Source organism: Salvelinus alpinus, unplaced genomic scaffold (genome assembly GCF_045679555.1).
Source record: "Salvelinus alpinus unplaced genomic scaffold, SLU_Salpinus.1 scaffold_41, whole genome shotgun sequence".
In the NCBI taxonomy this organism is placed as follows: Eukaryota; Metazoa; Chordata; class Actinopteri; order Salmoniformes; family Salmonidae; genus Salvelinus; species Salvelinus alpinus.
In genome coordinates this window covers 1370001-1383078 of record NW_027255982.1, presented here as the reverse complement: position 1 = coordinate 1383078, position 13078 = coordinate 1370001, and the positions used below count along the sequence as shown (strand labels likewise).

The following is a 13078-nucleotide window of genomic DNA, read 5'->3' as shown; positions in this document are numbered from 1 at the left end:
ACCACTACTGACCTCTACAGTATCTAGTCAACCACTACTGACCTCTACAGTATCTAGTCAACCACTACTGACCTCTACAGTATCTAGTCAACCACTACTGACCTCTACAGTATCTAGTCAGCCACTACTGACCACTACAGTATCTAGTCAACCACTACTGACCACTACAGTATCTAGTCAACCACTACTGACCACTACAGTATCTAGTCAACCACTACTGACCACTACAGTATCTAGTCAACCACTACTGACCACTACAGTATCTAGTCAACCTCTACTGACCACTACAGTATCTAGTCAACCACTACTGACCTCTACAGTATCTAGTCAACCACTACTGACCACTACAGTATCTAGTCAACCACTACTGACCACTACAGTATCTAGTCAACCACTACTGACCTCTACAGTATCTAGTCAACCTCTACTGACCACTACAGTATCTAGTCAGCCACTACTGACCACTACAGTATCTAGTCAACCACTACTGACCACTACAGTATCTAGTCAACCTCTACTGACCACTACAGTATCTAGTCAACCACTACAGTATCTAGTCAACCACTACTGACCACTACAGTATCTAGTCAACCTCTACTGACCACTACAGTATCTAGTGAACCACTACTGACCTCTACAGTATCTAGTCAACCACTACTGACATCTACAGTATCTAGTCAACCACTACTGACCACTACAGTATCTAGTCAACCACTACTGACCTCTACAGTATCTAGTCAACCACTACTGACCTCTACAGTATCTAGTCAACCACTACTGACCTCTACAGTATCTAGTCAACCACTACTGACCTCTACAGTATCTAGTCAACCACTACTGACCACTACAGTATCTAGTCAACCACTACTGACCACTACAGTATCTAGTCAACCACTACTGACCTCTACAGTAGCTAGTCAACCTCTACTGACCACTACAGTATCTAGTCAACCACTACTGACCTCTACAGTATCTAGTCAACCACTACTGACCACTACAGTATCTAGTCAACCACTACTGACCTCTACAGTATCTATTCAATCACTACTGACCACTACAGTATCTAGTCAACCACTACTGACCTCTACAGTATCTAGTCAACCACTACTGACCTCTACAGTATCTAGTCAACCTCTACTGACCTCTACAGTATCTAGTCAACCACTACTGACCTCTACAGTATCTAGTCAACCACTACTGACCACTACGGTATCTAGTCAACCACTACTGACCACTACGGTATCTAGTCAACCACTACTGACCTCTACGGTATCTAGTCAACCACTACTGACCACTACGGTATCTAGTCAACCACTACTGACCACTACGGTATCTAGTCAACCACTACTGACCACTACGGTATCTAGTCAACCACTACTGACCACTACGGTATCTAGTCAACCACTACTGACCTCTACGGTATCTAGTCAACCACTACTGACCTCTACGGTATCTAGTCAACCACTACTGACCTCTACGGTATCTAGTCAACCACTACTGACCACTACAGTATCTAGTCAACCACTACTGACCACTACAGTATCTATTCAACCACTACTGACCTCTACAGTATCTAGTCAACCACTACTGACCACTACAGTATCTAGTCAACCACTACTGACCACTACAGTATCTAGTCAACCACTACTGACCACTACAGTATCTAGTCAACCACTACTGACCACTACAGTATCTAGTCAACCACTACTGACCTCTACAGTATCTAGTCAACCACTACTGACCACTACAGTATCTAGTCAACCACTACTGACCACTACAGTATCTAGTCAACCACTACTGACCACTACAGTATCTAGTCAACCACTACTGACCTCTACAGTATCTAGTCAACCACTACTGACCACTACAGTATCTAGTCAACCACTACTGACCTCTACAGTATCTAGTCAACCACTACTGACCACTACAGTATCTAGTCAACCACTACTGACCACTACAGTATCTAGTCAACCACTACTGACCTCTACAGTATCTAGTCAACCACTACTGACCACTACAGTATCTAGTCAACCACTACTGACCACTAAAGTATCTAGTCAACCACTACTGACCACTACAGTATCTAGTCAACCACTACTGACCTCTACAGTATCTAGTCAACCACTACTGACCACTACAGTATCTAGTCAACCACTACTGACCTCTACAGTATCTAGTCAACCACTACTGACCACTACAGTATCTAGTCAACCACTACTGACCACTACAGTATCTAGTCAACCACTACTGACCTCTACAGTATCTAGTCAACCACTACTGACCTCTACAGTATCTAGTCAACCACTACTGACCTCTACAGTATCTAGTCAACCACTACTGACCACTACAGTATCTAGTCAACCACTACTGACCTCTACAGTATCTAGTCAACCACTACTGACCACTACAGTATCTAGTCAACCACTACTGACCACTACAGTATCTAGTCAACCACTACTGACCTCTACAGTATCTAGTCAACCTCTACTGACCACTACAGTATCTAGTCAGCCACTACTGACCACTACAGTATCTAGTCAACCACTACTGACCACTACAGTATCTAGTCAACCACTACTGACCACTACAGTATCTAGTCAACCACTACTGACCACTACAGTATCTAGTCAACCACTACTGACCACTACAGTATCTAGTCAACCTCTACTGACCACTACAGTATCTAGTCAACCACTACTGACCTCTACAGTATCTAGTCAACCACTACTGACCACTACAGTATCTAGTCAACCACTACTGACCTCTACAGTATCTAGTCAACCACTACTGACCACTACAGTATCTAGTCAACCACTACTGACCACTACAGTATCTAGTCAACCACTACTGACCTCTACAGTATCTAGTCAACCTCTACTGACCACTACAGTATCTAGTCAACCACTACTGACCTCTACAGTATCTAGTCAACCACTACTGACCACTACAGTATCTAGTCAACCACTACTGACCTCTACAGTATCTATTCAATCACTACTGACCACTACTGTATCTAGTCAACCACTACTGACCTCTACAGTATCTAGTCAACCACTACTGACCTCTACGGTATCTAGTCAACCTCTACTGACCTCTACGGTATCTAGTCAACCAGTACTGACCTCTACGGTATCTAGTCAACCACAACTGACCACTACGGTATCTAGTCAACCACTACTGACCACTACGGTATCTAGTCAACCACTACTGACCTCTATGGTATCTAGTCAACCACTACTGACCACTACGGTATCTAGTCAACCACTACTGACCACTACAGTATCTAGTCAACCACTACTGACCACTACAGTATCTAGTCAACCACTACTGACCACTACAGTATCTAGTCAACCACTACTGACCTCTACAGTATCTAGTCAACCACTACTGACCACTACAGTATCTAGTCAACCACTACTGACCACTACAGTATCTAGTCAACCACTACTGACCACTACAGTATCTAGTCAACCACTACTGACCTCTACAGTATCTAGTCAACCACTACTGACCACTACAGTATCTAGTCAACCACTACTGACCTCTACAGTATCTAGTCAACCACTACTGACCACTACAGTATCTAGTCAACCACTACTGACCACTACAGTATCTAGTCAACCACTACTGACCTCTACAGTATCTAGTCAACCACTACTGACCACTACAGTATCTAGTCAACCACTACTGACCACTACAGTATCTAGTCAACCACTACTGACCACTACAGTATCTAGTCAACCACTACTGACCTCTACAGTATCTAGTCAACCACTACTGACCACTACAGTATCTAGTCAACCACTACTGACCTCTACAGTATCTAGTCAACCACTACTGACCACTACAGTATCTAGTCAACCACTACTGACCACTACAGTATCTAGTCAACCACTACTGACCTCTACAGTATCTAGTCAACCACTACTGACCTCTACAGTATCTAGTCAACCACTACTGACCTCTACAGTATCTAGTCAACCACTACTGACCACTACAGTATATAGTCAACCACTACTGACCACTACAGTATCTAGTCAACCACTACTGACCTCTACAGTATCTAGTCAACCACTACTGACCTCTACAGTATCTAGTCAACCACTACTGACCTCTACAGTATCTAGTCAACCACTACTGACCTCTACAGTATCTATTCAACCACTACTGACCACTACAGTATCTAGTCAACCACTACTGACCTCTACAGTATCTAGTCAACCACTACTGACCTCTACAGTATCTAGTCAACCTCTACTGACCACTACAGTATCTAGTCAACCACTACTGACCTCTACAGTATCTAGTCAACCACTACTGACCACTACAGTATCTAGTCAACCACTACTGACCACTACAGTATCTAGTCAACCTCTACTGACCTCTACAGTATCTAGTCAACCACTACTGACCTCTACAGTATCTAGTCAACCACTACTGACCACTACAGTATCTAGTCAACCACTACTGACCTCTACAGTATCTAGTCAACCACTACTGACCTCTACAGTATCTAGTCAACCACTACTGACCTCTACAGTATCTAGTCAACCACTACTGACCACTACAGTATCTAGTCAACCACTACTGACCTCTACAGTATCTAGTCAACCACTACTGACCTCTACAGTATCTAGTCAACCACTACTGACCTCTACAGTATCTAGTCAACCACTACTGACCACTACAGTATCTAGTCAACCACTACTGACCTCTACAGTATCTAGTCAACCACTACTGACCTCTACAGTATCTAGTCAACCACTACTGACCACTACAGTATCTAGTCAACCACTACTGACCACTACAGTATCTAGTCAACCACTACTGACCTCTACAGTATCTAGTCAACCACTACTGACCTCTACAGTATCTAGTCAACCACTACTGACCTCTACAGTATCTAGTCAACCACTACTGACCTCTACAGTATCTAGTCAACCACTACTGACCTCTACAGTATCTAGTCAACCACTACTGACCTCTACAGTATCTAGTCAACCACTACTGACCTCTACAGTATCTAGTCAACCACTACTGACCTCTACAGTATCTAGTCAACCACTACTGACCTCTACAGTATCTAGTCAACCACTACTGACCTCTACAGTATCTAGTCAACCACTACTGACCTCTACAGTATCTAGTCAACCATTACTGACCACTACAGTATCTAGTCAACCACTACTGACCTCTACAGTATCTAGTCAACCACTACAGTATCTAGTCAACCACTACTGACCTCTACAGTATCTAGTCAACCACTACTGACCTCTACAGTATCTAGTCAACCACTACTGACCACTACAGTATCTAGTCAACCACTACTGACCACTACAGTATCTAGTCAACCACTACTCACCTCTACAGTATCTAGTCAACCACTACTGACCTCTACAGTATCTAGTCAACCACTACTGACCACTACAGTATCTAGTCAACCACTACTCACCTCTACAGTATCTAGTCAACCACTACTGACCACTACAGTATCTAGTCAACCACTACTGACCTCTACAGTATCTAGTCAACCACTACTGACCACTACAGTATCTAGTCAACCACTACTGACCACTACAGTATCTAGTCAACCACTACTGACCACTACAGTATCTAGTCAACCACTACTGACCTCTACAGTATCTAGTCAACCACTACTGACCTCTACAGTATCTAGTCAACCACTACTGACCTCTACAGTATCTAGTCAACCACTACTGACCTCTACAGTATCTAGTCAACCACTACTGACCTCTACAGTATCTAGTCAACCACTACAGTATCTAGTCAACCACTACTGACCTCTACAGTATCTAGTCAACCACTACTGACCTCTACAGTATCTAGTCAACCACTACTGACCTCTACAGTATCTAGTCAACCACTACTGACCACTACAGTATCTAGTCAACCACTACTGACCTCTACAGTATCTAGTCAACCACTACAGTATCTAGTCAACCACTACTGACCACTACAGTATCTAGTCAACCACTACTGACCTCTACAGTATCTAGTCAACCACTACTGACATCTACAGTATCTAGTCAACCACTACTGACCTCTACAGTATCTAGTCAACCACTACTGACCACTACAGTATCTAGTCAACCACTACTGACCTCTACAGTATCTAGTCAACCACTACTGACATCTACAGTATCTAGTCAACCACTACTGACCACTACAGTATCTAGTCAACCACTACTGACCTCTACAGTATCTAGTCAACCACTACTGACATCTACAGTATCTAGTCAACCACTACTGACATCTACAGTATCTAGTCAACCACTACTGACCTCTACAGTATCTAGTCAACCACTACTGACCTCTACAGTATCTAGTCAACCACTACTGACCACTACAGTATCTAGTCAACCACTACTGACCTCTACAGTATCTAGTCAACCACTACTGACCTCTACAGTATCTAGTCAACCACTACTGACCTCTACAGTATCTAGTCAACCACTACTGACCACTACAGTATCTAGTCAACCACTACTGACCTCTACAGTATCTAGTCAACCACTACTGACATCTACAGTATCTAGTCAACCACTACTGACCTCTACAGTATCTAGTCAACCACTACTGACCACTACAGTATCTAGTCAACCACTACTGACCTCTACAGTATCTAGTCAACCACTACTGACCTCTACAGTATCTAGTCAACCACTACTGACCACTACAGTATCTAGTCAACCACTACTGACATCTACAGTATCTAGTCAACCACTACAGTATCTAGTCAATCACTACTGACCTCTACAGTATCTAGTCAACCACTACTGACCACTACAGTATCTAGTCAACCACTACTGACCACTACAGTATCTAGTCAACCACTACTGACCACTACAGTATCTAGTCAACCACTACTGACCACTACATTATCTAGTCAACCACTACTGACATCTACAGTATCTAGTCAACCACTACTGACCACTACAGTATCTAGTCAACCACTACTGACCACTACAGTATCTAGTCAACCTCTACTGACCTCTACAGTATCTAGTCAACCTCTACTGACCTCTACATTATCTAGTCAACCACTACTGACCTCTACAGTATCTAGTCAACCACTACTGACCTCTACAGTATCTAGTCAACCACTACTGACCTCTACAGTATCTAGTCAACCACTACTGACCTCTACAGTATCTAGTCAACCACTACTGACCTCTACAGTATCTAGTCAACCACTACTGACCTCTACAGTATCTAGTCAACCACTACTGACCACTACAGTATCTAGTCAACCACTACTGACCTCTACAGTATCTAGTCAACCACTACAGTATCTAGTCAACCACTACTGACCACTACAGTATCTAGTCAACCACTACTGACCTCTACAGTATCTAGTCAACCACTACTGACATCTACAGTATCTAGTCAACCACTACTGACCTCTACAGTATCTAGTCAACCACTACTGACCACTACAGTATCTAGTCAACCACTACTGACCTCTACAGTATCTAGTCAACCACTACTGACATCTACAGTATCTAGTCAACCACTACTGACCACTACAGTATCTAGTCAACCACTACTGACCTCTACAGTATCTAGTCAACCACTACTGACATCTACAGTATCTAGTCAACCACTACTGACATCTACAGTATCTAGTCAACCACTACTGACCTCTACAGTATCTAGTCAACCACTACTGACCTCTACAGTATCTAGTCAACCACTACTGACCACTACAGTATCTAGTCAACCACTACTGACCTCTACAGTATCTAGTCAACTACTACTGACCTCTACAGTATCTAGTCAACCACTACTGACCTCTACAGTATCTAGTCAACCACTACTGACCACTACAGTATCTAGTCAACCACTACTGACCTCTACAGTATCTAGTCAACCACTACTGACATCTACAGTATCTAGTCAACCACTACTGACCTCTACAGTATCTAGTCAACCACTACTGACCACTACAGTATCTAGTCAACCACTACTGACCTCTACAGTATCTAGTCAACCACTACTGACCTCTACAGTATCTAGTCAACCACTACTGACCACTACAGTATCTAGTCAACCACTACTGACATCTACAGTATCTAGTCAACCACTACAGTATCTAGTCAATCACTACTGACCTCTACAGTATCTAGTCAACCACTACTGACCACTACAGTATCTAGTCAACCACTACTGACCACTACAGTATCTAGTCAACCACTACTGACCACTACAGTATCTAGTCAACCACTACTGACCACTACATTATCTAGTCAACCACTACTGACATCTACAGTATCTAGTCAACCACTACTGACCACTACAGTATCTAGTCAACCACTACTGACCACTACAGTATCTAGTCAACCTCTACTGACCTCTACAGTATCTAGTCAACCTCTACTGACCTCTACATTATCTAGTCAACCACTACTGACCTCTACAGTATCTAGTCAACCACTACTGACCTCTACAGTATCTAGTCAACCACTACTGACCTCTACAGTATCTAGTCAACCACTACTGACCTCTACAGTATCTAGTCAACCACTACTGACCTCTACAGTATCTAGTCAACCACTACTGACCTCTACAGTATCTATTCAACCACTACTGACCTCTACAGTATCTAGTCAACCACTACTGACCACTACAGTATCTAGTCAACCACTACAGTATCTAGTCAACCACTACTGACCACTACAGTATCTAGTCAACCTCTACTGACCACTACAGTATCTAGTCAACCACTACAGTATCTAGTCAACCACTACTGACCACTACAGTATCTAGTCAACCTCTACTGACCACTACAGTATCTAGTGAACCACTACTGACCTCTACAGTATCTAGTCAACCACTACTGACATCTACAGTATCTAGTCAACCACTACTGACCACTACAGTATCTAGTCAACCACTACTGACCTCTACAGTATCTAGTCAACCACTACTGACCTCTACAGTATCTAGTCAACCACTACTGACCTCTACAGTATCTAGTCAACCACTACTGACCTCTACAGTATCTAGTCAACCTCTACAGTATCTAGTCAACCACTACTGACCTCTACAGTATCTAGTCAACCACTACTGACCTCTACAGTATCTAGTCAACCACTACTGACCTCTACAGTATCTAGTCAACCACTATCAATCAATCAATCAATCAATTTTATTTTATATAGCCCTTCGTACATCAGCTAATATCTCGAAGTGCTGTACAGACACCCAGCCTAAAACCCCAAACAGCTAGTAATGCAGGTGTAGAAGCACGGTGGCTAGGAAAAACTCCCTAGAAAGGCCAAAACCTAGGAAGAAACCTAGAGAGGAACCAGGCTATGAGGGGTGGCCAGTCCTCTTCTGGCTGTGCCGGGTGGAGATTATAACAGAACTATGCCAAGATGTTCAAAAATGTTCATAAGTGACAAGCATGGTCAAATAATAATCATGAATAATTTTCAGTTGGCTTTTCATAGCCGATCATCAAGAGTTGAAAAACAACAGGTCTGGGACAGGTAGCGGTTCCATAACCGCAGGCAGAACAGCTGAAACTGGAATAGCAGCAAGGCCAGGCGGACTGGGGACAGCAAGGAGTCACCACGGGCGGCAGTCCCGACGCATGGTCCTAGGGCCCAGGTCCTCCGAGAGAAAGAAAGAGAGAAGGAGAAAATTAGAGAGAGCCAAGATTTTCAAAATTTCCATAAATGACAAGCATGGTCAAATAATAATCAGGAATAAATCTCAGTTGGCTTTTCATAGCCGATCATTAAGAGTTGAAAACAGCAGGTCTGGGACAGGTAGGGGTTCCATAACCGCAGGCAGAACAGTTGAAACTGGAATAGCAGCAGGAATAGCAGCAAGGCCAGGCGGACTGGGGACAGCAAGGAGTCACCACGGCCGGTAGTCCCGACGTATGGTCCTAGGGCTCAGGTTCTCAGAGAGAAAGAGAGAACGAGAGAATTAGAGAGAGCATACTTAAAATTCACACAGGACACTGGATAAGACAGGAGAAGTACTCCAGGTAACCAACTGACCCTAGCCCCCCGACACAAACTACTGCAGCATAAATACTGGAGGCTGAGACAGGAGCGGTCAGGAGACACTGTGGCCCCATCCGAAGAAACCCCCGGACAGTGCGTCCACTACTGACCTCTACAGTATCTAGTCAACCACTACTGACCTCTACAGTATCTAGTCAACCACTACTGACCACTACAGTATCTAGTCAACCACTACTGACCACTACAGTATCTAGTCAACCACTACTGACCACTACAGTATCTAGTCAACCACTACTGACCACTACAGCAGTGTTTTGCACAATATTTGAGGTACCTTATTATTTAGGTAAGTACTTAATTCAACATTAATGTGTCTAATGCGTCCATTTCCTGCAGGGTGGCGACCTGTTTGATGCCATCACGTCCTCCACTAAGTACACAGAGAGAGATGCCAGTGTCATGGTGTTTAACCTGGCTGGAGCCCTGAAGTACCTCCACAGCATGAACATAGTACACAGAGACATCAAGCCTGAGAACCTGCTGGTGAGTAGTGAGGGACCACACTGAAGACGGGGGTAGCACACTGAAGACGGGGGTAGCCAGCTACACTGTAGACAGTAAGATCATATGTTGTTGAATTGACATACAGTAGTTACCTAACAACAATATGTCAGAATTGTTGTGACACAGTTCCAACAGAGTGGCCGAGACATACACTACCTTTCAAAAGTTTGGGGTCACTTAGAAATGTCCTTGTTTATGAAAGAGAAGCCAAAAAATGTGTCCATTAAATAACATCAAATTGATCAGATATACAGCGTACACATTGTTAATGTTGTAAATGACTATTGTAGCTGGAATCGGCTGATTTTTCTTGGAATATCTGAATAGGCGTACGGAGGCCCATTATCAGCAACCATCACTCCTGTGTTCGCTAATCCTAATTGCTAAATTTATAATTTTAAAAGAGTAGTTGATCATTAGAAAACCCTTTTGCAATTATGTTAGCACAGCTATAAACTGTTGTTCTGATTTAAAGAAGCAATAAAACTGGCCTTCTTTAGACTAGTTGAGTATCTGGAGCATCAGCATTTGTGGGTTCGATTACAGACTCAAAATGGCCAGAAACAAAGAACTTTCTTCTTTCTTCAGCATCCCGGAGTCGCATCTTCACTGTTGACGTTGAGACCTGGTGTTTTGCGGGTACTATTTAATGAAGCTGCCAGTTGAGGACTTGTGAGGCGTCTGTTTCTCAAACTAGACACTCTAATGTACTTGTCCTCTTGCTCAGTTGTCCACTGGGGCCTCCTACTCCTCTTTCTATTCTGGTAGAAGGTACCGGGATTGGACTGCTGAGGACTGGGGTAAAGTCATTTTCTCTGATGAATCCCCTTTCTGATTGTTTGGGGCATCCGGAAAAAAGCTTGTCAGGTGAAGACAAGGTGAGCGCACCATCAGTCCTGTGTCCATGCCAACAGTAAAGCATCCTGAGACCATTCATGTGTGGGATTGCTTCTCAGCCAAGGGAGTGGGCTTACTCACAATTTTGCCTAAGAACACAGCCATGAATAAAGAATGGTACTAACACATCCTCCGAGAGCAACTTCTCCCAACCATCCAGGAACAGTTTGGTGACGAACAATCCCTTTTCCAGCATGATGGAGCACCTTGCCATGAGGCAAAGTGATAACTAATTGGCTCGGGGAACAAAACATCGATATTTTGGGTCCATGGCCAGGAAACTCCCCAGACCTTAATCCCTTTGAGAACTTGTGGTCTATCCTCAAGAGGCGGGTGGACAAACAAAAACCCACAAATTCTGACAAACTCCAAGCATTGATTATGCAAGAATGGGCTGTCATCAGTCAGGATGTGGCCCAGAAGTTAATTGACAGCATGCCAGGGCGGATTGCAGAGGTCTTGAAAAAGAAGGGGCAACACTGCAAATATTGACTCTTTGCATCAACTTCATGTAATTGTCAATAAAAGCATTTGACACTTATGAAATGCTTGTAATTATACTTCAGTATTCCATAGTAACATCTGACAAAAATATCTAAAGACACTGAAGCAGCAAACTTTGTGGAAATTAATATTTGTGTCATTCTCAAAACTGTTGGCCACGACTGATGGATATGATGGATATGAGATTTGAGATTTTCATATGGCATGCTAAAGTATTTTCATATGAGATTTGCATATGAAATGCTCAATGACTTTTGAATTGAGGTGACGTGTTGGTAACTATGTTTTGTGTGTCTGTCCCTTAGGTGTGTGAGTACCTTGACGGCACTAAGTCTCTGAAGCTGGGAGACTTTGGTCTGGCCACTGTGGTTGAGGGGCCCCTGCACACCGTGTGTGGAACCCCCACCTACGTGGCCCCTGAGATCATCGCTGAGGCTGGGTGAGTTACTGCCAACTCAGGGAACCTGCACCTGTATCCATAGCATCAGACATTCTAGTGACTACCGCGCTGAAGGGGAAACCCACACTGATGTTAAACAACACTTTGTTCATATTTCTCTCTCTTTCTCTCTGCCTCTATCTTTCCCTCTCTGTCTTTCTTGCTCTGCTTTCTCTCTCTGCTCTCTCCCCCCCTCTGCTCTCTGCTCTTTCTCCATGTCTTTTCTGTCTCTCTCTCCCCTCAGTTATGGTCTGAAGGTGGATATCTGGGCAACTGGGGTCATCACTTACATCCTGCTGTGTGGCTTCCCTCCCTTCCGCAGGTACACTACACAATGTTATTTAACCTCCAGACACCTCCAGATATATTCTCAGGTACACTACACAATGTTATTTAACCTCCAGACACCTCCAGTACACTACACAATGCTATTTAACCTCCAGACACCTCCAGTACACTACACAATGTTATTTAACCTCCAGACACCTACAGTACACTACACAATATTATTTAACCTCCAGACACCTCCGGTACACTACACAATGTGATTGAACCTCCAGACACCTACAGTACACTACACAATGCTATTTAACCTCCAGACACCTACAGGGATATATTCTCAGGTACACTACACAATATTATTTAACCTCCAGACACCTCCAGTACACTACACAAC

At 43.6% G+C, this 13078-nt stretch overlaps 1 protein-coding gene across 7 annotated transcripts in view; it reads left to right on the top strand.

Annotated features, from left to right (window-relative positions):
* The window catches only part of LOC139567050 (serine/threonine-protein kinase DCLK2-like), a 118951-nt gene that overhangs the window by 94107 nt on the left and 11766 nt on the right, over positions 1 to 13078 (top strand). For all 7 annotated transcript variants that reach the window (XR_011673215.1, XM_071388480.1, XM_071388483.1 and 4 more), the window contains 3 exons: positions 10395 to 10541; positions 12269 to 12402; positions 12647 to 12724. Coding sequence is in view for 6 of the 7 variants with exons in the window: in XM_071388480.1 (XP_071244581.1) it covers positions 10395 to 10541; positions 12269 to 12402; positions 12647 to 12724 (359 nt within the window). In the remaining variant the exon portion in view is untranslated. The remainder of the gene's footprint in view (positions 1 to 10394; positions 10542 to 12268; positions 12403 to 12646; positions 12725 to 13078) is intronic.